At 46.2% G+C, this 27,926-nt stretch overlaps 1 protein-coding gene and 1 long non-coding RNA gene across 4 annotated transcripts in view; one reads left to right on the top strand and one right to left on the bottom strand.

Annotated features, from left to right (window-relative positions):
• The window catches only part of LOC308579383 (integrator complex subunit 6-like), a 45,439-nt gene extending 18,754 nt beyond the window's left edge, over window positions 1–26,685 (top strand). Inside the window, exons 9-19 of one of the 3 annotated variants that reach the window (XR_014004454.1) lie at window positions 4,486–4,618; window positions 7,364–7,458; window positions 8,259–8,369; window positions 15,914–16,129; window positions 17,394–17,517; window positions 18,185–18,327; window positions 18,467–18,698; window positions 24,037–24,435; window positions 25,155–25,248; window positions 25,560–25,952; window positions 26,338–26,685. Coding sequence is in view for 2 of the 3 variants with exons in the window: in XM_081180410.1 (XP_081036536.1) it covers window positions 4,486–4,618; window positions 7,364–7,458; window positions 8,259–8,369; window positions 15,914–16,129; window positions 17,394–17,517; window positions 18,185–18,327; window positions 18,467–18,698; window positions 24,037–24,435; window positions 25,155–25,248; window positions 25,560–25,659 (1,647 nt within the window). In the remaining variant the exon portion in view is untranslated. Of the gene's footprint in view, window positions 1–4,485; window positions 4,619–4,802; window positions 4,883–7,363; window positions 7,459–8,258; window positions 8,370–15,913; window positions 16,130–17,393; window positions 17,518–18,184; window positions 18,328–18,466; window positions 18,699–24,036; window positions 24,436–25,154; window positions 25,249–25,559 lie in introns of those variants that run through there. The other 2 variants (XM_081180410.1, XM_081180411.1) reach the window with 2 other exon arrangements.
• LOC308579445 lies at window positions 8,427–15,918 on the bottom strand. The gene is made up of 2 exons (XR_014004483.1): window positions 13,794–15,918; window positions 8,427–8,613 (listed from the first exon to the last, which is right to left on the bottom strand). It is a non-coding gene; the product is annotated as an uncharacterized lncRNA (long non-coding RNA).
• Window positions 26,686–27,926: the final 1,241 nt, after the last annotated feature.

The raw sequence follows: 27,926 nt of genomic DNA, 5'->3' as shown, positions 1-27,926 counted from the left end.
CTGGTACCACTGTACCACTATATCTTGGTTTGATAAGGGGGAGGGGAGAAGGAATCTTTGCTTTGCAGAAGCAATGCCTCCCCATAAACCTGGCATGTCCAAAGTGCGTTCCAGGGGCCTCATCTGGAAGTCAGGGAGGGGGACGGGAGGAAGTCAAAGCTCAATTTGCGCCAAGATCTATGTGATGAAGAAATTTCATTTGGTTGTTCTAAAGCAGGCATGTCCAAGGTCCGTTTCGGGGGCCCAATCTGGCACGCTGGTCGGTTTAATCCGGTTTATTTCCTGGGGTAAAGTCCAAAAAAAACCAAACCCCTCAACAACTTCAATCCTAAAAAAAGCTCAACTTTGGGGTAAAATCCTAAAAGGTCAGCTTCAACCCCCCCCCCCCAAGTTCAAAAACTTCAGTTCTAAAGAAAGCTCAATTTTGGGGTAAATCCTAAAAAAAGCTCAACAGCTTCAATCCCAAAAGAATCTCAATAACTTTGGTCGGCCCTCACGCATTTTCACTTCATCAAATCTGGTCCTCTGGAAAAAGTTCTATGGGGAGTTATTGTTTTGGTTTGCTACTATACTATTCATTTTTGTGTCTTTACACCGTAGACTGCGTTTTGATCCTCGGATGAAAGGGGGGTATAGATATTTAGTAAATAAAAGACATTGCCTTCTGATACTTTTAATGTAGAAGGTTTTTTTTAAAAAAAACACGGACTCTGCAGCCCTTGAACAATTATTTACCCAATCATTTGCAATGATTTGAGCGGGAAGATGATCAGATCCAGAGCATTTTCCTAATTGCTTAAACAATTGTCAATCAAGTGGGCAACACTATCTCTATTATTCTTAGTCCCGTGAACCAATGGAGATTTCGTTTTAAAAGATAAGTCTGCTGGGTGTTGACAGTGTGAAACCGCCTTTTGAGCAAGGGCTGGTGATGAGTTTTCTTGCATTTGGGTTCTAAGAACATGGTTGGGTTTCCTTTTTCCTCTCTCCCCCCCCCCCCCCATGTACACTAATCCGTTAGAAATGAAAAATACAAAACAATAACCACACACATAGAAAACAAATAATACACCCATGTGACTTTTCTCCTCCAATACCCGTCATCTCTTAACCTTTAAGTCAGGCATCCCCAACCTTTGGCCCTCCAGATGTTTTGGACTACAATTCCCATCATCCCTGACCACTGGGGTCTGGTTAGCTAGGGATCATGGGAGTTGTAGGCCAAAACATCTGGAGGGCTGCAAGTTGGGGATTCCTTCTTTAAGTTCTTAATTAACATTGCATCTTTGGTATCTCACCCCCAATACTCCCAATATATAACTTTTTTCAAGTTTCACTTTGCAAACTTAATCTATACATATCAACATATTACCCTTAGAGCAGTGTTTTTTCATGTAAATTCAAAACTTTGCCATTCTGTCCTTAATTTCTGGCATGTCTGATACCTTATGGCTGCTGTTAAATTTACTAATTCTATAAATTCATTTAATTTACATCTCCAATCTTCCTTTGTGGGGATATTTCCGTTCCAATTCTTTGCAAGTAATAATCTCGCTGCTGCTGTGGTTGGGCTTCAAACCCACAATGGCCTTCCTAGAAGTGTAGCTCTGCAGAGCTGGTTCTAGCCATGTATGTTTCTTTGGTCTGTGAATTGGTGGTGCTGTTTTATTTCACCCCACATTTGAATCTGGAAAGATCTCCAGAGCCCCATAAGATCTAAAAAAAAAATCAAATGCAATGAAATTGGGGCTGCTTCTACAGCCTCCAACACCTGGGGTTGTTCTCGAATATAGTGTGTCTTCTCTTCCTCCCAAACCCACCAGTTCTTAGCAAGAACCTGTGGCTGTTTGGTTTGACCTCCCAAGGGCTGGCAGTGGAGTGGTCTGTTATTATTAACAATTATTAATTTATTATTTATTCCCCAGCCACTCTGGGTGACTTCCAACAGAACAGTAAAAACAGAATAAAACTTCAAACATTCAAAACTTCTCTAACCAGGGCTGCCTTCAGATGTCTTCTAAAAGTCCGATAGTTGTTTATTTCTCTGACATCTGATGGGAGGGTGTTCCAAAGGGTGGGCGCCACCACCGAGAAGGCCCTTGGCCTGGATCCCCGTAACCTTGCTTCTCGCAGGGAGGGAACTGCCAGAAGGCCCTTGGGAAAGGAACCCCGGCATCTGGGATGGAGACGCTTCTTCAGGTCTACTGGGCCAAGGCTGTTTAGGGCCTTTGAATTGTGCTTGGAAACATCCCGGGAGCCAGTGCAGGTCTTTCAAGACTGGTGTTATGTGGTCATAGAATCATAGAGTTGGAATAGACCACAAGGGCCATCGAGTCCAACCCCCTGACAAGCAGGAAACACCAACACCATCAGAGCACTCCTGACATGGTTGTCAAGCCTCTGCTTAAAGACCTCCAAAGAATGAGACTCCACCACACTCCTTGGCAGCAAATTCCACTGTCAAACAGCTCTTACTGTCAGGAAGTTCTTCCTAATGTTTAGGTGGAATCTTCATGGCGGTTGCTCCCAGTCCCCAGTCTGGCTGCCACATTCTGGATTAATTGCAGTTTCTGAGTCACCTTCAATGGGAGCCCCACGTAGAGCCCATTGCAGTAGTCCAAGCGGGAGATAACTAGAGCATGCAACACTCTGGTGAGACAGTCTGCAGGCAGGTAGGGTCTCATCCTGCATACCAGATGGAGCTGGTAGACAGCTGTCCTGGACACAGATTGTCCTGCACCTCCATGGACAGAGGTGAGCCCAAAATGACCCCCAGGCTGCGCAGCTGGTCCTTCAGGGACACAGTTGCCCCATTCAGGACCAGGGAGTCGTCCCCCCAGCTGCTCACGCACAACAGTACTTCTGTCTTGTCAGGATTCAACATCAATCTGTTAGCCGCCATCCATCCTCCAACCGCCTCCAGACACTCACACAGGACCTTCACTACCCTCACTGCTTCTGATTTAAAAGAGAGGTAGAGCTGGGTGTCATCCACGTATGGATGAACTCCTAGCCCAAACCCCATGATGATCTCTCCCAGTGGCTTCATGTCAACTTTAAAAAGCCGGGGGGGGGGTGGAGCCCTGAGGCACCCTGTTGTCTCCCATCCAGAACAACACACACTTTCACTTTCCGAGGGCCGAGAGAGGGGAGGCAGGGGCCACAGTTGTGCTTCAGACAGTGAAGATCTGATTTTAATAATAGCCCACCATCTGGACAAGTGGGGCCAATACCACTGAAAAGTGCTGTAGTTCCTTAATAGCTGTATCCCAACATCAAGGAATAATACAGTGGGCCCCGAAGGTAATGTAACTTTCCAGTTGCGAATGCAGCAAACCCGGAAGTGTAGAAGCGCCCTATCTGGAGGACCCACTGTAAAAGGGCCTATCTAAGCACTTTAAATTTTAGGTGATTAGAAGCTATGATGCACTCTCTAGTCCAGGGGTGGTGAACCTTCAGCCTTCCAGCCGTTCAGCAACAACTGAAGGGTTCCCCTACATATTGTTCTGTGGACTGGAATTGGGTTTGTAGTGAGACTGATGTCAATTAATGTGGAGCCACCTCAGAGCCATCATAGACTCGCCTGCTGATTCATAAATGTGTTACAAAAAGAATAGGAATATTACTGCTTGAATATATTCAGCAATTCACTTATAACAGGCATGTCCAACTGGTAGATTGTGATCTACCGGTAGATCACTGGATGTCTGTGGTAGATCACTGGCTCCCTCCAAAGAAGCTCAACAACTGGTTCCCCTATAAAAGCTCAACATTTTTGCCCTTCAACCCCGAAAAACTGGGCTTTCCTCCTCCCTAAAAGAAGTTCAACAGCTTTGACCTGAACCCCAAAATAGGGGGTAGATCACCATTACTGCCCGTTTTTAACTCTATGAGTAGATTGCAGTTTCTCAGGAGTTGGCCACATAACATTCATAACATTTTCTTTCTTCCAATCATAATTACAGGGCAGATCACAGCATAGTATAGCAAATACATAAAACCCACCGATCAAACAAAGTGAATTTACAAGAAGTTCAGTCAGCTTTTGTGGGTTTTTCCCCGTCAGCTTAAATCAGAATGTCATGCAGACCAGCTGCTTTTCTCATGATCATATTAACTGGTGGTACTGTCCTGAGGTAACAGCTGTCCATAAAGGAATAAGAGTGATTTTATTATAGATAGTGTAATTATTGGACATTTGGTTTGACTCTTGGTAGAAAGCTTTGTGCGTTGGTAGCTCTGTTCAGCCAGGAAACTTCCTTTTCTGTGTCTTGCAGGACCGTAAATGGGCAAAAAAGAAGTAAACTGCCCAGGATTCCTCCCCTGAGCCTCTGAGAGAAGGGGGAAAACAATTGCGCTGTGACTATTGCAAAAAACACATGCCACGCCACGTCTGTGAAAACGCCAGGATGTTTTGAATTCCTCTGAAGGCCAGCAGCCCCTTGCATGTGCTGAACTTTTGCCTTTTCCTTTGTCGTTCTCCAGGTGTTTGTGAGCACCAGCGGCAAGTACAGTGAACTGGGCCACCCCTTTGGATACCTGAAAGCCAGCACCACTCTGACGTGCGTCAATCTCTTTGTCATGCCGTACAACTACCCTGTCCTTCTCCCTCTGCTAGGTGAGTGTGGTGCAGAGTGTCTTGGCGCAGCCGAGCAGGAATGGGAGCCTGTCCGCCCGCGGTGTTTACTTGCCAGCCGTTTTCTTAGGCGGGACGGGAGGCCGGAGCGCCTCGAGGGTTGCAGGCGGCTCCATTGGAAGGAGAGGGATTTTTACACCCGCCCTCTCCCTTTTTCTCTCTGCAGCAGAGGAGGAGAGCCGCCTGCTTCGTGGGCATGTTTGACGCTGCTCACCTCCTCGACTCGTAGCTCCTTCCTTAATTGGAGTAAGGTTCAACCTCCGTTCTTTTCCCCTCTTTCAGGACGTTGGTGCCTGCATAGTCTTTTGCGGCAGCGTTGTGTCGCCCATTTTTCATTGGGCTTTGTGAGCTGGGGGCGCACATTTCCAAAGGGGGCACACGGGGAAGAAGGCATCCCAGAGAGGACTAGAATATGGTTACCAGATGTTCCTGGGACCACAAATATATGCCTCCAAGAAGCAAATGGGATTAGAACATTTCAAGAAGTGGTCCAGGAATCAAGAACAACTCCGTATAGGGCTGTGTGTTCTTCCAGAGAGGCAAGAAATATGGTTACCAGGCGGCCCGTTTCCCGGGGAAAGTCGCCGGATTTACAAACCTCTCCCTGGACAACATCCATCCCTGGATTTCATTTCATGTCCCCGGATTTATATTTTAAGCGTTGTAGATTTATTAGTACGAAATGAACATTGCGTGATTGGTTCAGTGGCAGAAGACACATCACACAGGGACTTCAGGTGAGGCAAAATGGCAGGTGCCACAACAGTGAGCAGCTCCAGAAGCCACTGGAGCCAATTGCACTACCAGGCTGCTGAGGCTGCCGCCGCCACTGCCAAGGAGCAAATGACGCCCGGCGCATCAACTGGGGGAACCACTGACCTGCCCCCTGCGACCCAAATCGAGCCGGGGGTGAGAGCATCCAGCTGGCTGCCCAGTGGCGCTCCAGGGCCAGGAAAACCCCAGAGCCAACCCAGGGAGAAGGAGGAGAGGAGGAGGAAGGAGAAAAAAGAGGCAAGCCCTGACCTTGACGCGCCACTGCCAGATATCGTCTGGGGACAGATTTGTAAATCCAGGGACTGTCCCTGGGAAACGGGATCGTCTGGTAACCATAATATAGAAGTGCATGCGCCTTGAGCTATTTCTTGCCTCTCTGGAAGAACACAGAGCCCCATACGGAGTTGTTGTTTCCTGAACCACTTCTTGAAAGGTTCTAATCACATTTGCTTCTTGGAGGCATATATTTATGGTGGCTGCATTTTAAAAACACAAGCTCTGCTGAACCTGCTCCTCCGTGCCCCCTTCCCCGCAACTCTTTAATAGAAGGTTTTGGGGAAATGCTCAGGCAGGCTTCATGAATCGCCTGGGGCCTTCCAGAGGCTTTGAATTGCTTTGGTGCAGCTCATGGTGTCCTGAAGCGATCTCCTCTTGTTTCTCTGCCCCAAAAAAACCACAACTGTGAGGTTCCTCCTGACTGCAACCCGTTAAAAAATTCTTTCCCCGACATTCATGTAGAAAGAATCGTACACCAGAGGACTCTATTTTTGTCTGCATCAGCCTTCCTTGTTCAATAGGTGCTATTTGTTGGATGTGTGGCCACTCTTCTGAGTGGCACCCCTTCTGTCAAATAACCCTTGGATTCTTCCAGGAATTAAGCTACAAGGAATTTTGCCAGTCTCAATAATGGCACATGTAGGGTACCTTGTTTTGGGTCAAGCTTCTGCTGGGAATAGTTTCTCAGATACTTAGTATCATAACTTACCATACTTTTTTGTGGAAAAGACTAGGTTATTTTTTTACTCTAAAACAGGCTTCTCCAAAAATCCATTCCAGGGGCCTAATCTGCCCCCCCCCCGGTCAGTTTAATCTGGCCCCTGTGGCAGTTTATTTTCTGGGGTAAAATACTAAAGAAACCTTAACTTCAACCCTAAAAGAAGCTCAACAACTTTGGTGGGCCCTCATGCATGTTCACATCATCAAATCTGGCCCTCTTTGAAAAAAGTTTGGGCACCCCAATCTAGGGCCTTTAAATTGTGAGTGTGGGGAGGGGGGTTATTGATTTTGGGGTAAAACCCTAAAGAAAGCTCAACAACTTCAAAAGGTCAACAACTTTGGTTGGCCCTTTGGTCGGCCTCCACAGCCCTTCACTTCATAAAATCTGGCCCTCTTTGAAAAAAGTTTGGAAACCACTACCTAAAAGAATGTTAAAAAACCAGGGGTCATCATCTCCCCCCATTTCCATAAATTTGTGCCCCCCAAAATAGGAGTCATATGATACATGGAAAAATATGGTAAATACACACTTAAAACATTTCACTTTCAACAGTACCACAGAATTAATAATTCGAAGTGTGGGCTCTCCCCTTTGAATGGGATTGTAAGGGAAATACACGGAATGTGTTGGCATCTAAAACAAGGAGAATTTTAAGTTGTTTAGGACTTCAGAGGTCTTCAGACTGAGCACTGCTGGTTCCCTTCATTCAAAGCTGTGATTGTTACTCTGCTAAGATACAGCTTAATTTTTGGCTCTGTGGATCCCTTCCGCTGCCTGTGCCAAAACTGGATATATAAGGAGGAGAGAGGCTAAAGAGAGAGAAAAACCCATGGAAGCATAAAAACTCTCCAGATTGTTGTTCTCAAGGGACGTTCCCGCGGAGCATGACTCTGCTCGGATACTGTGACTGGAACATGGGGCATGCGGGTGACTGGTCTTGTTTCTCCTCCGTGCAGATGACTTTTTTAAGGTTCACAAGCTGAAGCCCAATCCAAAGTGGCGGCAATCTTTGGACAACTACTTAAAAACCATGCCTCCCTACTACTTGCTGGTACGTACCTCTTGCGAACTCAGTGGCCCTAAATAAATGAATTGGTGGCTGGCTGTCCTTGGCAGAGCGGTTTTTTTGTGTCTTCTGCTGGAAACGAAACAGCCCACAGGCCAGGGTTCAAAAACCAAAAATGCTTTGCAGCTTAGCACGACTTACTGGCCCCTCGTCCTTGGATTGCTATCCAGCGCAAGTCCAGCATTTATTCTTTCGGTTCTCCCTCCTCCCCTTGGGAATACTTCTTTGCTGCGACTGGCAGTGTGGAAAAGCTCCTAGTGAAGCCCTCCTCTGCCCCCGGATAAATCTCATTTAACAAAGGGCTGGGCTGGGGAGGAAGCTGGGGGGCGCGGTGGAAGCGGCAGAAACCTCCCTCATCGCTTGGGCAAGACGCCGCTGTGTGGACTTGTCATATCCCAGCAATCAGGGACTCTTGCCTCTGTGTGGAATCAGCTGGTGGCACCGCACTGCAAAGCTCGCACTGTAGCCCGATGCCTGCCGGCGAGCCAGCTGAAACCCACCTCGCTTCCCAAAGCGTCAATGCCAAGCTTCCTCAACCTTGGCCCTCCAGATGTTTTTGGCCTACAACTCCCATGATCCCTGGCTAGCAGGACCAGTGGTCAGGGATGATGGGAATTGTAGTCTCAAAGCATCTGGAGGGCCGAGGTCGCCTATGCCTGCCTTAGCTTGACGTAACACTGATCTGCGAGGAACTTTAAAAAAACAACGGAAAAACTTTTTTTAAAAAAGAAAAAAGAATATTTTTGACCCTCTTCTTACTCTTTTTTGTTTTGTTTTCCTTATAGCCGTTAAAGAAAGCCCTAAGGATGATGGGAGCTCCAAATCTGATATCAGATAATTTAGATTGTGGACTTAGTTACAGTGTTATCTCTTACCTTAAAAAACTCAGCCAACAGGTAGTATCGACAAAACCTTTGCAATCAGAAGTACATTGATAATGATGACTATGATGATGATTTGTTTTATTTTTAGTGTGTTTTGCTCTGGTTGTATAAATGCATTGCTTAAGGAATGTGTCGCCCCCCCCCCCCCCCGTTTTTTGAGATGGGTAAAGACTGGCCTGCGTTTCCGTTTTCATGTAAGTCAGGCTTCCTCAACCTTGGCCCTCCAGATGTTTTTGACCTCCCAACTCCCACGATCCTGAGCTAGCATAGAATCATAGAATCATAGAGTTGGAAGAGACCACAAGGGCCATCGAGTCCAACCCCCTGCCAAGCAGGAAACACCATCAGAGCACTCCTGACATATGGTTGTCAAGCCTCTGCTTAAAGACCTCCAAAGTAGGAGACTCCACCACACTCCTTGGCAGCAAATGCCACTGTCGAACAGCTCTTACTGTCAGGAAGTTCTTCCTAATCATAGAATCATAGAGTTGGAAGAAACCACAAGGGCCATCGAGTCCAACCCCCTGCCAAGCAGGAAACACCATCAGAGCACTCCTGACATATGGTTGTCAAGCCTCTGCTTAAAGACCTCCAAAGTAGGAGACTCCACCACACTCCTTGGCAGCAAATTCCACTGTCAAACAGCTCTTACTGTCAGGAAGTTCTTCCTAATGTTTAGGTGGAATCTTCTTTCTTGTAGTTTGGATCCATTGCTCCATGTCCGCTTCTCTGGAGCAGCAGAAAACAACCTTTCTCCCTCCTCTATGTGACATCCTTTTATATATTTGAACATGGCTATCATATCACCCCTTAACCTCCTCTTCTCCAGGCTAAACATGCCCAGCTCCCTTAGCCGTTCCTCATAAGGCATCGTTTCCAGGCCTTTGACCATTTTGGTTGCCCTCCTCTGGACACGTTCCAGTTTGTCAGTGTCCTTCTTGAACTGTGGTGCCCAGAACTGGACACAGTACTCCAGGTGAGGTCTGACCAGAGCAGAATACAGTGGCACTATTACTTCCCTTGATCTAGATGCTATACTCCTATTGATGCAGCCCAGAATTGCATTGGCTTTTTTAGCTGCCGCGTCACACTGTTGGCTCATGTCAAGTTTGTGGTCAACCAAGACTCCTAGATCCTTTTCACATGTACTGCTCTCAAGCCAGGTGTCCCCCATCTTGTATTTGTGCCTCTCATTTTTTTTGCCCAAGTTTGTTTGGCCCAGTTCTCTAATCTGTCAAGGTCGTTTTGAAGTGTGATCCTGTCCTCTGGGGTGTTAGCCACCCCTCCCAGTCAAATTTGATCAGGATGCCCTTGAGTCCATCATCCAAGTCGTTGATAAAGATGTTGAATAAGACCGGGCCCAAGACAGAACCCTGTGGCACCCCACTAGTCACTCTTCTCCAGGATGAAGAGGAACCATTGATGTTCACCCTTTGGGTTCGGTCAGTCAGCCAGTTACAAATCCACTGAGTGGTAGCAGAGTCAAGACCGCATTTTACCAGCTTCTTTACAAGAATATCATGGGGCACCTTGTCAAATGCCTTGCTGAAATCAAGGTAGGCTACATCCACTGCGTTCCCTTCATCTACCATGCTTGTAATTCTGTCAAAAAACGAAATCAGGTTAGTCTGACATGACTTATTTTTCAGAAATCCATGCTGACTATTGGTAATCACAGCATTCCTTTCTAGGTGCTCACAGACTGTTTGCTTAATGATCTGCTCCAGAATCTTCCCTGGTATTGATGCCAGACTGACTGGGCGGTAATTATTTGGGTCCTCTCTTTTCCCCTTTTTGAAAATAGGGGCAACATTTGCCCTCCTCCAGTCTGCCGGGACTTCGCCTGTTCTCCAGGAATTCTCAAAGATGACTGCCAGTGGTTCTGAGATCACATCTGCCAGTTCTTTTAATACTCTTCGATGCAGTTCATCTGGCCCTAGAGACTTGAATACATCTAAACTAGCCAAGTATTCTTGTACTATCTCCTTAGTTATTCTGGGCTGTGTTTCCTCTGCTGAATCATTTGCTCCAAATTCTTCAGGTCGGGCATTGTTTTCTTTATCGGAGAAGACTGAGGCAAAGAAGGCATTGAGGAGTTCAGCCCTTTCTGTGTCCCCTGTTTGCATTTCACCATCTTCTCCTCTGAGTGACCCCACTGTTTCTTTGTTCTTCCTTTTGCTACGAACATACCCATAAAAGCCTTTTTTGTTGCTTTTAACCTCTCTAGCAAGCCTGAGTTCATTCTGTGCTTTAGCTTTTCTGACTTGGTGTCTACACGTGCTGGCTATTGGTTTGAATTCCTCTTTGGTGGTTTCCCCCCTTTTCCAGTTTTTGTACACATCCTTTTTTAATCTTAACTCAGTTAAAAGTTCTTTAGATAGCCACCCTGGCTTCTTTAGGCACCTTCCATGTTTCCCTCTCATTGGTATTGCCTGACGTTGTGCTTTTACTATCTCCCTCTTAACAAACTCCCAGCCATCATGAACTCCCTTTTCTTTTAGTATTACTGTCCATGGGATCTCACCCAGCACTTCCCTAAGTTTTATGAAGTCGGCTTTCTTAAAGTCAAGAAATTGAGTCCTAGTATGCTTGGCTGCTCCTTTCCGCTGTATAGTAAACTTCAGAAGAGCATGATCACTCGCGCCTAATGATCCTTCCACTTCTACCCCACTAACCAGGTCATCAACATTGGTTAGGACCAGATCTAAAATGGCTGTTCCTCTTGTTGCTTCTCCCACTTTCTGGACAATGAAGTTGTCTGCAAGGCCAGTGAGGAATCTGTTTGACCTTATGCTCTTGGCTGAGTTTGACATCCAACAAATATCCGGGTAATTGAAGTCCCCCATTACTACTATCTCCCTTCCTTTTGCATGCTTGGCCATCTGTTCCAGGAAGGCATCATCTATGTCCTCTGTTTGGCTTGGGGATCTATAGTAAACTCCCACAATGAGGTCACTGTTATTCTTCTCTCCCTTAATTTTGACCCAAATGCTCTCACTTTGGCTTTGAGGTTCTAAATCTTGGATCTCTTCACAGGTATACGCATCCTTGACATATAACGCCACTCCTCCTCCTTTCTTGTCCGGTCTGTTTCTCTGAAATAGATTGTATCCCCCCATTATTACATTCCAATCGTGGGACTTATCCCACCAGGTTTCAGTGATGCCTATTATGTCATATTTAGTTTGCTGTACCAAGAGCTCAAGCTCATCTTGTTTATTTCCCATGCTTTGCGCATTAGTGTACAGACATTGAAGTCCATTAATCATTCCCCCGTGTCTCTTATTTAAGGATTTTTTCCTCCCACCACTAGGTCTGCGTGCTGTTTGCTCCATTTGGTCTATGACATTTGGATGATCATCTTCATCAATTGATAGACTCCTACCTTCAGGAGCACTGTCTCCCTCCCCCACATTAGTCAGTTTAAAGCCCTCCTGATGAGGTTTCTGAGATTTTTGGCAAAAACATTTCTCCCAACCGTTGTAAGGTGCAGCCCATCGCTTGCCAGAAGTCCATCTTCAAGAAACTGCAGTCCGTGATCTAAGAATCCAAACCGTTCCTGTTTACACCATTTGCGAAGCCAGCTGTTCACTTCCACTATTTTTCCCTCTCTCCCTGGGCCACATCGTTCAACTGGGAGGACAGATGATCATGGGACCAGTGATCATGGGAATTGTAGTCTCTTTTTTTATATAAAATATTTATTAATTTTTTTTGAAATATAACAGTAAAAATGAAAAAGAAAAAAGAAAAATACAAAATAAAAACAGTTAAAAACATACATTTTTCCTTTTACTTATTTTCTTTTAACTTATTTCCTGGACCTCCTCATACCTCCCTTTTTTGTATTCCACTTCAATTTATTGGTTCAGCAAATTCTTACCATTAGATTTTAACCCATTTATAACCCTTTTTTCATATTCCCTTAAATCATTACAGCTGGAAACCCCTTAGTTGCTATCCAACATCATTCTATCATTCATTAATTTTACAATATTTCTGTAGATAGTCTTTAAATTTCTTCCAGTCTTCTTCCACCGACCCTTCTCCCTGGTCTCGGATTCTGCCAGTCATTTCTGCCAATTCCATATAGTCCATCACCTTCATCTGCCATTCTTCCAAAGTGGGTAGATCTTGTGTCTTCCAATACTTTGCAATAAGTATTCTTGCTGCTGTTGTGGCGTACATAAAGAGAGTTCTATCCTTCTTTGGCACCAATTGGCCGACAATGCCCAGAAGAAAGGCCTCTGGTTTCTTCAAGAAGGTATATTTAAATACCTTTTTCAATTCATTATTTATCATTTCCCAGAAAGCCTTAATCCTTGGGCACGTCCACCAAAGGTGAAAGAATGTACCTTCCGTTTCTTTACATTTCCAGCATTTATTATCGGGCAAATGATAAATTTTTGCAAGCTTGACTGGGGTCATGTACCACCTGTATATCATTTTCATAATATTCTCTCTTAAGACATTACATGCCGTACACTTCATACCTGTGGTCCATAACTGTTCCCAGTCAGCAAACATAATATTATGCCCAACATCTTGTGCCCATTTAATCATAACAGATTTCACCGTTTCATCCTGAGTATTCCATTTCAACAGCAAGTTATACATTTTTGACAAATTCTTAGTTTTGGGTTCTAGCAGTTCTGTTTCTAGTTTTGATTTTTCCACCTGGAAGCCAATTTTCTTATCCAAATTATATGCCTCCATTATCTGATAATAATGAAGCCAATCTCTCACTTTGTTTTTTAATTTCTCGAAACTCTGCAATTTCAATATGTCTCCTTCTTGTTCCAAAATTTCCCAATATTTCGGCCATTTGGCCTCCATATTGAGCTTTTTCTGAGCCTTCGCTTCCATCGGTGACAACCACCTTGGGGTTTTATTTTCAAGTAGGTCCTTATATCTTATCCAGACATTAAACAATGCTTTCCTGACAATATGATTTTTAAATGCTTTATGTGCTTTGACCTTATCATACCATAAATATGCATGCCATCCAAATACGTTGCTAAAACCTTCTAAATCCAAAATGTCTGTATTTTCAAGAAGTAGCCATTCTTTCAACCAGCAAAAAGCTGCTGATTCATAATAAAGTTTAAAGTCTGGCAGGGCAAATCCACCTCTTTCCTTTGCATCAGTTAATATCTTAAATTTTATTCTAGGCTTCTTGCCCTGCCAGACAAATCTAGAGATATCTCTCTGCCACTTCTTGAAACAGTCCATCTTGTCCACAATTTGCAATGTCTGAAACAAAAACAACATTCTAGGCAATACATTCATTTTTATCACAGCAGTACGACCCAACAATGAAAGCTTCAAATTTGACCAAATTTCTAAATCCTTTTTCACTTCCGTCCAACATTTTTCATAATTATCTTTAAATAAGTTCCCATTTTTGGCTGTCATATTAATCCCCAAGTATTTCACTTTCTTAACCACAGTCAGACCCATCGGGAATTGTAGTCTCAATACAGCAGGAGGGCCGAGGTTGAGGAAGGCTGATGTAAGTGGTGGTGGTGGGGCTGCTGGAAGAAGTTACTGAAGAAGAGGAAGACAACAATTCAGCTTACTTGTCGCGTGTTCTTAGTTGTTTGCTGCTAATGAGCATTGCAGTCAACATTGCGGATGATTTGAAAGAGTGGCAGCTGTCCAATCTTATGTGGCTGGTGGCCAAATGCCTCCTGTCTTCCTGAACCCAGTTTTCATAAGGGCTACCTAAATCTGTAACATCAAAGAAGTGCTATTCCAGGGATCAGCAAACTTTTTCAACAGGGGGCCAGTTCCCTGTCCCTCGGAACTTGTGGGGGCCTGGACTAGATTTTTGGGGGGGGCATGAATGAATTCCTATGCCCCACAAATAACCCAGAGGTGGATTTAAAACAAAAGGGCACGTTCTACTCATGTCAAAACACACTGATTCCCAGACTGTCCGTGGGCCGGATTGAGAAGGCGATTGGGCTGGATCCAGCCCCCGGGCCTTAGTTTGCCTACCCATAGGCTATTCCAGGCTTCCTCAACCTCAGTCCTCCAGCTGTTTGGGGCCTACAACTCCCATGATCCCTAGCTAGCAGGACCAGTGGTCAGGTGCGATGTGAATTGTAGTCTCAAAACATCTGGAGGGCTGAGGTTGAAGAAGCCTGTGCTATTCTTTCCCTTGCTCAAATTCGCCCTTTCCCTGTGGTATTTAAGAAACGCGGCCAGTGCTTCTTCCTGTTCTGGTTTTGCCTAACATTAAATAGAGTAACCAGTTGTTACCGAATTTTTCTGTGTATAAGATGAGGTTTTTTTGACCCAAAAATGGGGTTCAAAATTTAGGGTCGTCTTATACATGAGTAGTGCTGAGCAGGCGGATCTTTTTTTGGCGCAAGCTTGTAAGCGGTGATTGGCTGCTTGGTCATTTGTGGGGGGTGGATACTGAAAATGGCTCACCCGCCAGAACGCAGCGCACAGCCACATGCGTTGCTCGCGATTTTCGGCATCCACTCCCCCCCCCCCAAAACAATGAAGAGGCAAATCGTCGCTGAAAATCTCAGGCTTCTGCTTCGATTTTTGGCATTTGCTGCTTGATTGTTGGGGGAGGGGATGCCGGAAACTGCTCACCTGCCTGAATGTGGCACACAGCCGCTTGCGTCGCAGCTGCCCGGTTGCCGCTGTTAGCCCTCCCAATCCCCTTGCTGTAGCCAATAGACAGCTGCCCTTGTCACCGCAAGCAGGAGCATGATTGGCAGCAAGCCGGACAGCTGATAGGTGGTTTCTGTGACGTGACGGTTGTGCACTGCCTTCTGGTAGGTGAGTGATTTTCGGCATTCCCCCCACATGGTCCTCGCCCCAAAGCTCAATCCCCCCTCTATTTTCTAAATTTTGAGGCCCCCAAAAGTCTTATACATGGGGGCGTCCTATAGATGGAAAAGTGTGGTAAATGCCGGCTAAAGCTTTCTACCTTCCTACGGACAAGGAGGATGGAAGGATTCAGCTCACATACAACAAGGGTGGATTTTGCTGATTTTGGAGAGCTTGGAAACATCACTTGAGTATCATGCCTGCAGTTCTAGAAAATCTGCCTTCCTCTCCAGGCGAAGCATCTTGAAATACTCACACAAGGGCCTTATTGTCCAGTGAAAATCAAGTCCACTGGTGGCCTATTTGGCCCTCCAGCTGTTTGGGGACTACAATTCCCATCACCCCTGGCGTGTTTTGACATGAGTAGTATGTGTCCTTTTATTTAAAATGCACCTCTGGGTGATTTGTGCGGCCTGCCTGGTGTTTTGTGACATGAGTAGAATGTGTGCTTTTATTGAAAATAATCTCTGGGTTATTTGTGGGGCATAGGAATCCGTTCATTCCCCCCCTCCAAAATCTAGTCCAGCCCCCCGCAAGGTCCGAGGGACAGTGGACCGGCCCCCTGCTGAAAAAGCTTGCTGACCGCTGCAACTCTTTCAGCATGTAGACAGCAGGCTTGGGTTGCCTTTTGACACGGCCAGAATTTGCTTTACGCTAGAGTCATCTGCACTGCTGTTTGCTTAACGTGCCGTGTGCTTTTGTCATAGACGAAAATTGAGTCAGAGCGGATCATAGGGTCGGTGGGCAAGAAAGCCCCGCAGGAGACTGGCATTAAAGTGAAGAACCACTCCAGCGGCCTCTCCCCGATCCAGAACCGGGATTTCAAACAGCTTCTTCGAGGGATCTCGGGGGAATCTCTGCTCAGGCTGTCTGAAACAAGCGCGAAGGAATTTGCCGGCTTCCACATAGGGCTCTTCAACAAGGTGGGTGTGCGGTGACATTCGCTCAAGCATATGAAACGGAGTCATCGTCAGGATTGGAAAGAAAAGAAAAAAAGGGGGGAATGGAGGGGGGGGGAATGGAAAGGAAGGTGAGGGCCAGATTGGATGGAGTGAAGGGCCGTGGGGGCCGACCAAAGTTCTTGAGCATTGTTTAGGATTGAAAGTAGTTTAGGTTTTTTTAAGATTGAAGTTGTTGAGCTTTTTGAAGGGCTGGAGTTGTTGAGCTTCTTTGATGATTCAAGCTGTTGAGCTGCTTTTAGGATTTTACCCCAAAGTTGAGCTTTTTTTAGGATTGAAGTTCTTGAGGTTTCTTTAGGGTTGGAGTTGTTGAGCTGCTTTTAGGATTGAAGTTGAGCTTTTTGGGGGATTTTATCTCAGGAAATAAACTGCCACAGGGGCCAGGTTAAACCAGCCAGCGGGCTGGATTGGGCCCCCACAACGGACTTTGGACATGCCTGTTTTTAACTTTATGTAGTGGGTCTGTAAGGAGGCGAAGGCTTTATGGGAAATGATTTATTATAAACTTTAAAAAATGTTGAAAATAAACATTTGTTTAAAAAAGACACCAGAAGCCTTCTTATTAAGCATTGTAGGTAATGAAATTCATAAGCAAGATAAAAGCCTTTTTATCTGCAAGAACTGCAGCAAGGATATTATTAGCCCAGTGGTGGTAGGGTTGCAAGAAGTTTTGTAAGGTGGACTATCAATTACAGTGGTATCTTGGTTTACAACCACAATCCGTTCCGGAGGTCCGTTTGTAAACCAAAACAGGTTGTAACCCAAGGCGTGCTTTCGCCGATGGGGCCTCCCCCCAAAATTTGTTTGTAATCCCAAAAAAAAGGGTTGTCATCCAAAAAATGGTTGCAAACCGGGAACTGCATTTCAGGGTTTGACGTGTTTGTAATCTAAAACTTATGCAAACCAAGACACCACTTTTATAATTTAAAAATGGTTGATTGACAGGATTTAATAGTAATAATTATAATTCCAAAATGCAGTATTAGATAGTAAGTGGGGAAACCATGAGTCGAGGAGGAGGGAAGTCTTAGGCTGTTGCTGCCAAAGGTTTTCTATATTATATAGCAATTGAATGTTACTTTGAAAATATTTGCAAAAACTAATAAAAATTATTATATATATTAAAAAATAAACAAGGTAGGTGTGACATGGTGCCAAGGGGGAACAAACTGCTTGCTTTGCAGCTTCCATCTTCGCAAATGATCTGTTTTGTTTTGATGACAAACAGGATCTGAAGCCACAGGCTTACAGGAACGCTTACGATATTCCTCGCCGCAGCCTTTTAGACCAGCTGACCCGCATGAGGACGAACCTGCTGAAAACACACAAGCTCATTCTTGGCCAAGACGAAGGTGGGTGCCGTGTTGCTGTGGTACTGAATTGAGGTTGAAGTTTGGTTCCTTTAGGTCAGGGGCTGTTAAACCACAGTCCGCGGGCCAGATCTAGCCCAATCGCCCTCTGGATCTGGCCCATGTATAGTTCTGCAATCACCGCTTGGATCGGCATGATCCCCATCCCCCCCCCATTTTGTTTTCGGGTGCTTTTTTGCAACTCCCCCCCCCCCGAACTACATCTCCCAGCATGCTCCAAGGTTTTTTCCTTCATAACCAATGATCAGATCTCTTTGAAATTTTACACAGAGGTCAATAAGAGGATGAGGATTTCAGGAAAAAATACACCAGTACTCAAAAGATTTTATAAATGCCTTTTTATGGAGAAAAATAAAATAAAATGTACATGTGCTGAGGGTCTCGAGGTTTTTGAAAATTTGAAGTACTATAATTATTATTATTATTTTTTGAAATTTTGAAGTGCTATAAAATTTAAACCGTTTGAGATAGAGGGGAAAAATTTAAGGCAATTTCTTTCAACCATAAGGGAAGAGTGTGTACACCAAGTTTCATCCAAATCCCAAGATGGTGGGTGACATGACCGCATTGACATGACGTGGAATGAGCCTTTAGGGAAGTTTCAGTCTTCTGGAAATGAAGTGTGCTGTCCTTTCTGTTTCTACTGCAGACTGCCTTCATAGTGTTCCTGTGGCTCAGATGGGGAACTACCAGGAATATCTCAAGATGATGCCCGCTCCTCTACGAGAAATTGACCCAGACCAGCCCAAAAGACTCCATACTTTTGGGAACCCTTTCAAGCAGGATAAGAAGGTAGGCCGATTTCACGGGGTCCCCTTCCCCCCGGCAATTTCTCACGGCCCGTGAGTGAGTGGAGTTGCCTCTTTCTTACAAAAGAAGAAAAAGAAGAACACTGCGAGTTGTTCTTAACGGGTGATGATGTGTCTTCCAGGGCATGATGATTGATGAAGCAGACGAGTTTGTCGCTGGTCCTCAGAACAAAATCAAGCGCCCAGGAGAGCCCAACACGCCAGCTTCTCTGAAAAGGAGGCGCAGCATGTCCCCGCTGCTGAGGCGGCCCCAGTCTCCACCAGCGATAGCCAACCATGTCAGTGGGAAGGGCCCCCCTTCTGCTTCAGGGGCACCAGCCAACACCACCCTCAAAGCCATGCCAGCTTTCAATGGTAATTTGTGCTTAGCCTCCTAAAGGCTACCTGAGCGATTGCCGTCTGCCTCTTCATGTGCTTTTGACAATGTGTGTACTTCGGTGAAACATGCATTTTTTATAATTTTTTTATTTTGGTCTTGTGTGCACTGAGGTTTTGTCTTCTGGAATCATTTTTATAAGCAGAGGAATTGAACTGTTTGTCGCTATTGTAATAAAACATACCCAGAAGCACTATAATAAATAAGCAAGCTAACTTACTGAAACAAAACTCCCCCAAGCATGCTCCGGGCAGCTTCCAACAAAAGATTAAAAGTACATTAAAAGATCAGTCATTAACAACTTGCCCAAACAGGGCTGCCTTCAGATGTCTTCTAAATATCAGGTGGTTGTTTATTTCCTTGACATCTGACGGGAGGGTGCCATCACCAAGAAGGCCATCTGCCTGGTTCCTTGTAACCTCGCTTCTCGCAGGAAGGGAACTGCTAGAAGGCCCTCAGCGCTGGACCTCAGTGTCCAGGCCAAATGATGAGGGTGGAGATGCTCCTTTAGGTCTACTGGGCCGAGACCGTTTAGGGCTTTCAAGGTCAGCACCAGCACTTTGAATTGGGCCCAGAAAGGTACTGGGAGCCAATGTAGGTCTTTCAAGACCGGTGTTACGTGGTCTTGGCAGCCGCTCCCAGTCCCCAGTCTGGCTGCCACATTCTGGATTAATTGCAGTTTCCAAGTCACCTTCAAAGGGAGCCCCACGTAGAGTGCATGGCAGTAGTCCAAGCAGGAGTTAACTGGCAATACAGTCTGTGGGTAGGGAGGGTCTCATCCTGCGTACTAGATGGAGCTGCCCTGGACACAGAATGGACCTGCACCTCCATGGATAGCTGTGAGTCCAAAATGACTCCCAGGCTGCGCACCTGATCCTTCAGGGACACAGTTACCCCATTCAGGACCAGGAAGTCCTCCATACCAGCCTCTCCCCTGCCCCTGAAGAACAGGACGGTCGATGGTATCAAAAGCCGCTGAGAGATCCAGCAGAACTAGGAAACAGCTCTCTGTTGTTGTTTTTTAAAATAATTTTTATTAAATTTTTGTGGGGGGTACCCATGCTTCTTGATTGGCAGGAGTCTAATCCTCGAATATTTGTTCTGCTTCCATATTAAGAATGATGTTTCCAGTCTCCTCTTCTCAATACTTGTCATTACTCATTTTCCTTTCCATTTTCCTCCGATATGCTCCGCAAGTGGGTTGAAAAAGACAGTCTTATTTGTATTTCTGTGTGGGCTTTGTGCTGCTCTCTCGTAAATCACTCTCCTCCAACAGTCCTTTCTGCTCGAGCGAGTAATCACCATTTTTGTCGTTCCGATGAAACACAGTCTAGAAACTCGCTCTTTAGCTTTTCCGACCTGTTGCATCGTAAATTAGTCTTTTTGCAGGCGGGCTGCCCTTCCAGTTCGCAATCTCCTCGAAAATAATATATCTTTGGCTCGCCCTCTACAAGACCAACTCCAACAGCACAGGTCTCTTATCAAGTTTCCATTCTTACTGCGTCACAAGAGAGAGCCCTTCTTCTTTCCAAATCCTTCACAGAGTAAAACCTTTAAGTTCATATTATTCCCACACAGCTCATTTTTAGTCCCATTTGCCAATTAATTACTGTGATGGATCTTCTAAGAGGGAGGCTTATTAGTTAATCACATAGAGCAAAAGAAATAAAAAGTCGTTCCCCCCCTTAGTTCCGGCATTCCAATCCACATACCATATTTGTAGTGCTTTGATGTAATCTTCTGTCTCAGTCCATCTCAGTCTTCTTCCTTTCAGTGGTAAAATTGTTAGCAGATAAAAACCTCCTGCCTCTCTTGAAGCATGTGCGTTATCTTTCCCAAATTTTTTTCCTTTTAAGTAACGCAACTAGTTTCGCTCCTGGAAGCAGCTTCGGAGGAATTTTGAGGCCCGCCGAGGGTTGTGCACCCAGTGCCTCACCCCCTCCTTCTTCCAAACTCGGGGGTGATTTATGGCAAGAGCGGGTGAAAACGGCATCTCTCCCCCCTGGAGAGATGGAGGGAGACTGATATACTCCCCATAATCAGCCTCTAATTACCTCGTGCGAGCTGGATAGATGTTAATATCTGCCATCTTCCAAGGTGCCCCCTAGCGGCCCCTGAACTAGGAAACAGCTCTCACCTTTGTCCCTAGCCCACTGGAGATCCTCGACGGGCGCGAGCAAGGCAGCTTCAGTCCCATGGTGAGGCCTGAATCCCGACTGGAAGGGATCCAAATGGTCTGCATCTTCCAGGCGAGCCTGGAGTTGTTCTGCAACCACCCACTCAATCACCTTGCCCAAGAATGGAAGATTTGAGACTGGGCGATAGTTGGCCATATTGGCCGGGTCCAAATATGTTTTTTAAGAAGCAATTAAATGACTTCCTCTTTCAGTGGTCCTCACAGAGGGAAGCATTCGCCACCCAGTGGATCCCATTGCCCAGCCCTTCCTGGCTCGCTTTTATGAGCCAGGATGGGCAAGGATCAAGGAGACAGGTGGTTGGTTTCACTCGTTCAAGCGAGTGGAACAGATTGGAATTGATTCCATACAAGTCGACTAGACAGGACTCTTAGCTCTCTCCTGCCCAATCCCTGATCCCACAGTGGAGTCTATCCCTTTCTGAATCTGAGCAACTTTATCCGAAAAAAACTTTCCAAAATCGTTGCAGGAGATCTTGGGGTCTTTCCCAGGCCCCGGTGGCAAAGGTGGTTCCGTGAAATTGTGAACCACCTGAAAGAAACCACCTGCTGCTGTTTTCTGCAGATGCAATAGAGGCGGCGAAGAAAGTCCTCTTTGCTGTCGCCACTACCTGTGTCTGGTCCGATTCAGAATGTGTTTCCGCCACCGGCGCTCTAGCCGTCTCAGCGATTGTTTCATCACATGCAGCTCTGTGGGAGACCACGGGGCTGTCCAGGCTCCATGCAATTGGAAAGGGCGCTTCAGAGCCAGGCGGTTGATAACCCTGGTTAACTCCGCATTTCAGTGGCCCCCCAGGGAATCAGCTGAAAGCCCATCAGCATGGCATAAAGCACCCCCTACCACTCTCTGGAAACCATTTGGATCCATTAAGTGGCGGGGGCGGCCCATCCGAATCAGTCGCACATCCTTGCAGAGGGGAAGGGTTGCAGAGAAGTCCAAGTTATCTGGCCACAGCACTTCTTTCGTTTCACTTTTACTTAATGTCAGATCACCCCTGTCACTAGAGGTGAACACCAGGTCTAAGGCATGTCCACGGCTATGAGTTCGGCCAAACTTATTCAGGGACAGCCCCATGGAGGCCATGCTTTCCACGAAGTCCCGAGCGGCCCCTTGTAAGGTCTTGTTGGCATGGATGTTAAAATCCCCTAGGACAACCAAACTAGGTGTCTCCTGAAGCAGCTCAGGCAGGGAATCCTTGGTGCAGCGGGGAGGAAAGGCATCCTGCATTGCCCCTATTGCCTAGCTTCTGGAACACACAGAGAACTAGGTCTTCCCAATAGGGCGCCCAGTGCAAACCAGTGACTCCCTAAAAACAACTGCGACCCCCACCCACCCACATGACCCAGGTTGCTGTGTGTACAAGAAACCTGGTGCACAAGCAGCGGCAAGGACAGGTCTGTCTGCTTCATCAAACCAAGTGTCCATCACACATGGCCAGGTCAAGTCCTTCAGCCACGCTCAAGCTGTGGGTGGCAACAGTCTTGTGAATCATTGACCTGGCATTGCACAGGTCGTGTGGGTCTCCCTTGCTGATTCCACTATCCATCCGGTCATGATGGGGTCTGGTCTTAGTGTAACTCCTCCTCCTGTCCGTGAGCACTGAGATTGGGCGTCTCAGAGAAACACCCCCCCCCCCCCGTGGAACGTGCGCCAGCCATTCTGTCGGTTGGGCACACTCCCTGGCAACCCTGACCCTCTCCCCTTAAGAACCAAATACAAACTATATAAAAAAATAGAAACTAATTTTTTAAAGAGAAGGGTTGCCACTGATGAGCCCACAAAAGGGGAGCCTGTTCCCACCTTGATGGAATCCCAGAGCTGAAATTGTAAAGCAGTGGTGGCCCAACTTGGCCCTCCAGCTCTTTTGGGAGTACAACTCCCATCATCCCTAGCTAACAGGACCAGTAGCTAAGGATGATGGGAGTAGTAGTAGTAGTAGTAATAATAATAATAATATATAATAATTTATTATTTATACCCTGCCCATCTGGCTGGGTTTCCCCAGCCACTCTGGGTGGCTCCCAACAGAATATTAAAATACAATAACCTATTAAACATTAAAAGCTTCCCTAAACAGGGAACACTGCTCAAGATCAGGCGTAGCCCAACTTGGTCCTCCAGCTGTTTTGGGACTGCAACTCCCATCATCCCTAGCTCCCAGGACCAGTGGCCAGGGATGGCGGGAATTATAATCCCAAAACAGCTAGAGGGCCAAGTTTGGCCACCACTGTAAGGAAACAGGCCTGGTTTGCCTGGGAGCAAAGAGACCTGGGGTGGGTCCTTTAGATACCTTGATCTTAGGGCCATTAGGGCTCAAAAGGTTGGTTGGTTGTTTTTTTAAAGCACAGGTGCCATTCTTGTTGGTTGCCATCAAAATTAATTCATGCTACACCTTACCACTGCTGAAAGAGTTGTTTAAATGCAGCCTAGCTAGTTCTGTTTCTTGACTGATTAACTGTGTAATTAACTATCAAATTACTTTCCCCACATCCTTTCAAGGTCCTATTTTTTGCTTTCTGCTGTGGTGCTCCCATTGCTAGACGTTGGATCTTGAGCTGCCTAGGAGGTGCCTTCTGCTGTGTGTTTAGCTACTACTAATACTAATAATTTATTATTTCTACCCCAGCCCATCCAGCTGGGTTTTCCCAGCCACTGTAGGTGGCCCTTTTTACACGTTGTTGTCTTTTTAATTATATATATTGTTTGCTTTATGTTGCTATGGCCATTGGCTAATGCAAATAAAGTTTATCTATCTTCCTTTCTAGGCGGCTCCCAACCAAATATTAAAAACACAATCAGGGGTGGCCAACATCTACTCACGGAGTTGAAGACTGGCTGTGATCTACCACCTTTTTGGGGGTCTAAGTTGTTGAGCTTTTTTTAGGGAGAAGGAGACCCCTAAGGGGTTCGGGGAGGCCCTTTTTGGGGCATTCAGGTCAAAGTTCCTGAGCTTTTCTTAAGGAACAGGAAGTCCCTTTTGGGGGGTTCAGGTCGAAGCTGTTGACTTTTGGGGGGGAGCCGTGATCTACCACAGACATCCACTAATCTGCTGGTTGGGCGTGCCTGTGATACGGCGTTGAGCATTAGGAAACTTCCCTAAGAGAGCTCTTTCTTCTGGCAGATGCAAATAGCAATATGGTCCCAGATGGCAATGGTGAGAAGAAAGCTGAACACTTCCAGTCCCTGGACAAGCTGGGAGACGGGCTGCCTGTGCCCATGATGGCCTTAATCCCCCCGCCCCCAGCAACCCTGATGGATGACGACCTGCCCAACGAGGTGGACTCCCTGTCCGGTGAGCTGAATTGCCTCGGGGAAGACGGATTGGACCTCAGGCCTGTCGCCAGCTCCCTGCTTCGCAGACCTGTCAGCTACAGTGTGTCTTCAGGGGACCCAAAACTCCTGCCAGGATCCGCACCCGGGACCACACCCCATTCGGTGAAAATCACGCCCAGCATGTTTGAAGGGAGCAACGAAGTGATCAAAATCAAAGTGATGAAGGAAGTCCGGAAGCCCGGGAGAAGTGAGTGTTGGAGAGGGGGCTGGGTGTTCCGAAGGGAAGTCCTGAGTTGTTCCCACCAACCCAGAAAGAGCGCCAGGGCAAAAGCCGTCTCTCGCCTTTTCACAGGTGTGAAATGGGAGGCGGCTCTGATGAAGCTCATGGTATTTCAGTCTCCACCGCTATCATTTATTGCAGGGACACTTCAGTTCCCGGGAGGGTGGGGGGCGTTTGCTATGGTGCCAGTCTCGCTTGGCACCTTTTGGAATTTGTGAGGATCCCCTTTTTTTTAGAGTTGGCAGAAATGTAATTGTAGAGTTCGTCTGTAAATGGCAGCAGCTGCCTATCATAATGGAATTCACATTTAGAAACCTGTGGAACGTGACCACGAGAGAAAGTGATTTGTCAGTTTGGTGCGGGGTGCTGTTACAAAGGGAAGAGGAGGAAATCGGTGCTAGCAGGAGAAAATGTCTTTTCTCCAATGAGGGTCAAGTCGAGGCAGCAGACTGACTCATTTATCTCCAGGCTTGTCGCATGCGATCCTGCACAAACAGCTATGCCCCAGGAGAGAAGAGGAGTGGCCTTTAGGAGGACACTGAGGGTCTGAAAAGGGCAAAGATTCCACCATGGGAGAGTTTGAGATAGCCACTGCTTGGAAGCACAGGGCAGGGTTGAGGGCAGAATTCTGATGGTCTTACCAACGCTACCATGATCTCACGTTTTGTTTTGTTTTTTAATTGTAGATTTCGAAAAGATTTTCTCTCTCCTTGAAGAAGTTCAAGGCCCTGTTGAAATTCAAAAATATTTCATTGAATTTGCTATCAAGGAAGCAGCAAGGTTTGTATCCAGATGGCATGTTCAAAGCTTGAGCAGATATGTGCATGTGTTCTGATAGTGGCCTGTTTGCTTCTTGCCTGTGTGCTGCATGATGTTCTTTGAATCCACCGCCTTTGATGGTGGGAGGAACCTCTTTTGCTTGTAGGTTGATGGGACTTCACATTCCAAGCACAGGAGGGTGTGTGAGCCTAGGCCCTGCATATGTTCTGCAGAGTAATGCAAAGGCAGTTGTTTGTTTCAGAGGGGGAACTTGGAACAGAAGTGCAAAACCCACATTAAATTGCTCCCCTTCCCCCCCCTCTTTCTCTTAGGTTTAAAAAACGGGTGTTAATTCAGCACTTAGAGAGAATACTAGAGGAAATAGAGTTCAACAGCCTGCACAACAGAGTTAATCATGTCAACAGTAGATAATAATGCCCCAGCAAGACGAGTGCATGGGCCAGGGAGAACAAGTTTGCTGTGTTGCAGAGGAGCAGAAGAGGATGTGGCAGCAGCTGCCCCTGGCAGTCAGGCGGCTTTTCTGTTGGAGTCTGAGAAGAAGGGTGGAGTTTTTATGCTTGCAAGCCTCTCTCAATGGAAACTGAGCTGTGACCTTGATGGATTTGCTGCAGGGGGTCTGGCGTCCTCCCTCCCCACCTCACATTGAAGGGCCTGATCTGCTCAATGGGCTGAAGAAAAACACTCAGTGCTGCCCTCTGCCGCAGGTGATGAGAATTTACTCATTTGAACCTTTGTTCTAAGACACTTTTTAAAGAGCTGCTTTAGGCAGCAGGTCAAATCTGGTAAAACAAAAATGCATACGTTTTATCTGCGCTTGTGTTGGAGAGAGCCTATGTTCAAAAAGGAAAAAAAAGAGGAGAGAGAGAAATCCCTTCGTGATGGTAGTGCATGTTTCTGCTACAGACACGAAGGCAAAAGTTTCTGAGAACTGGCAGCCGACCCAGGCATGAGTTTTCAGGGTAACATTGAATTTGAGAGTAAAGCAGCTGCTGAAACTGGGTTGAGGAAAAGTGGTCAAGAGGCCTGTGACTGCTGCTCCTGGTAGCCGCTAAGCAACCTACCTCAGCCTCTCTTCTCTTTTGTCTGCAGACTTTATGAAAGCGCGTGCCTGAGGCTCCCCAGGTCCTGACTTCAGTTCTCTTTCATCTTGTGAGGAGGACGGAGACTCTTCACGTGGACTTGGCCTTGGAAGCGCTTAGAAGGATACTCTGGGGTTTTTAAAAAACAAACAAAAACAATCCCTGTCCCCCAAATATTATGTGTGTGTGTGTTTTACTTTTTAAATGTTCATATGAAAAGAGATTATTTTGGACAGTGTTGTTTACCAGATCCTTAATTTGATATATCAAACAGATTGTGTGTATGTGTGTGTGTATGAGAGATGGATTTTTTAAGCACTTGTAAATAATAAAAATCATTTTATGGTTTCCTAAGAAATGCCTGATCTGAATGAGGTGCTGATGAAGAATCTCTGGTAATCCCAGTTGCCTGCAAGCACAAGAAACAAAAGAACAAAAGACCCTAAACACAGAAGACCCCTGCTGTGGTCTTCCCTCCTTCCTCCAAAAGACCACTTTGACTCTTGGAATGCACATTTCTTCTTTGCAGGAGGAGCTGGTTCACATGGTTTGCTTTGACTATAGTTGCCACCTGACTTTCCACATTATGTTCTTCAGTCACTGGCAGATTGTCCCTTTGCATTCCATGGTGGTGCCAGGAGTGGGGTGACTCCTTCTTCTCCTTGCCTTGGATGCTAATGACTTTTTGTTTGGGCCCTTCAATGGGATATGAAGCTCCTTACATTAGGCCCAGTCTTCCCTGCTTTGAAGCAACAGAGCTTCAGTTTTGAGCAGCTGCCACAGCACTAGTTTGGCTCACATTTTATCTAACCCTTGATGAGGGAAGCTTCTACTGTATGTTCCCATCAAGAAGACTTGCAACTCCCAGGTGGAAGCATCCCAGATCCGAAGAGCATCCTCTTTCCAGTTGGGAATAGGGGCTGCCTCTCCTACACAGAGGAGAAAAGGCTAACTACAAACAGGAGCAGAAGGAGATCTGACCTAGTTCTGGCAAGGGTGGCCCAAGCACGTTTCCCTTCCAGCTGCTATTATAGCATGGGGGTGCAGACCATGACCTGGGTTTTGGGCCTACATAACTTGCATTTCAGCAGGAATGGTGTCTGATAACTGACCTTTCTGCCATTCTTAACACTTTGTGTCGGTACTTGGATGCACTATGGCCTGACTCTGATGCTGCCATAAACCCCCTACAGTCCCAACCTGCCAGCTCTCTGTTGGAAAGACTTAATGCAGAGAGTCTGAAGCCATGCTTTGAGTAATCTTTTAAGCTGCACTCCGTGGCATTGACTGACTTGCTGCTTTGTAATTGCTGGCTGAGCCAAAATTGGATAAAGGAAAAACCCAAAGGCAAAAGATAAGCCACTGCGATGACAAAAGACTTGACATTACTCATCTGGTGTGCTGATTCCAGGACAGCTACACAGCAGTCTTCATAAGTCACTTCTCAGATTTGTTCTTCTGACAGAGCAAGGCCCTGGATTCTTCATGATTCCCCCCCCCCCGCCCGCCCTTTTGCAGTGGGAGAGCACAGCCTTTTGCAACTGATGACCCCCATCAACTCCAGCCAGCACACAACCATATTGTGCATGGACTGATGGG

Source organism: Podarcis bocagei (genome assembly GCF_964188305.1).
Source record: "Podarcis bocagei genome assembly, chromosome: Z".
In the NCBI taxonomy this organism is placed as follows: domain Eukaryota; kingdom Metazoa; phylum Chordata; class Lepidosauria; order Squamata; family Lacertidae; genus Podarcis; species Podarcis bocagei.
The sequence above is the reverse complement of the archived record's forward strand: the minus strand, read 5'-3'. Positions and strand labels throughout refer to the sequence as shown.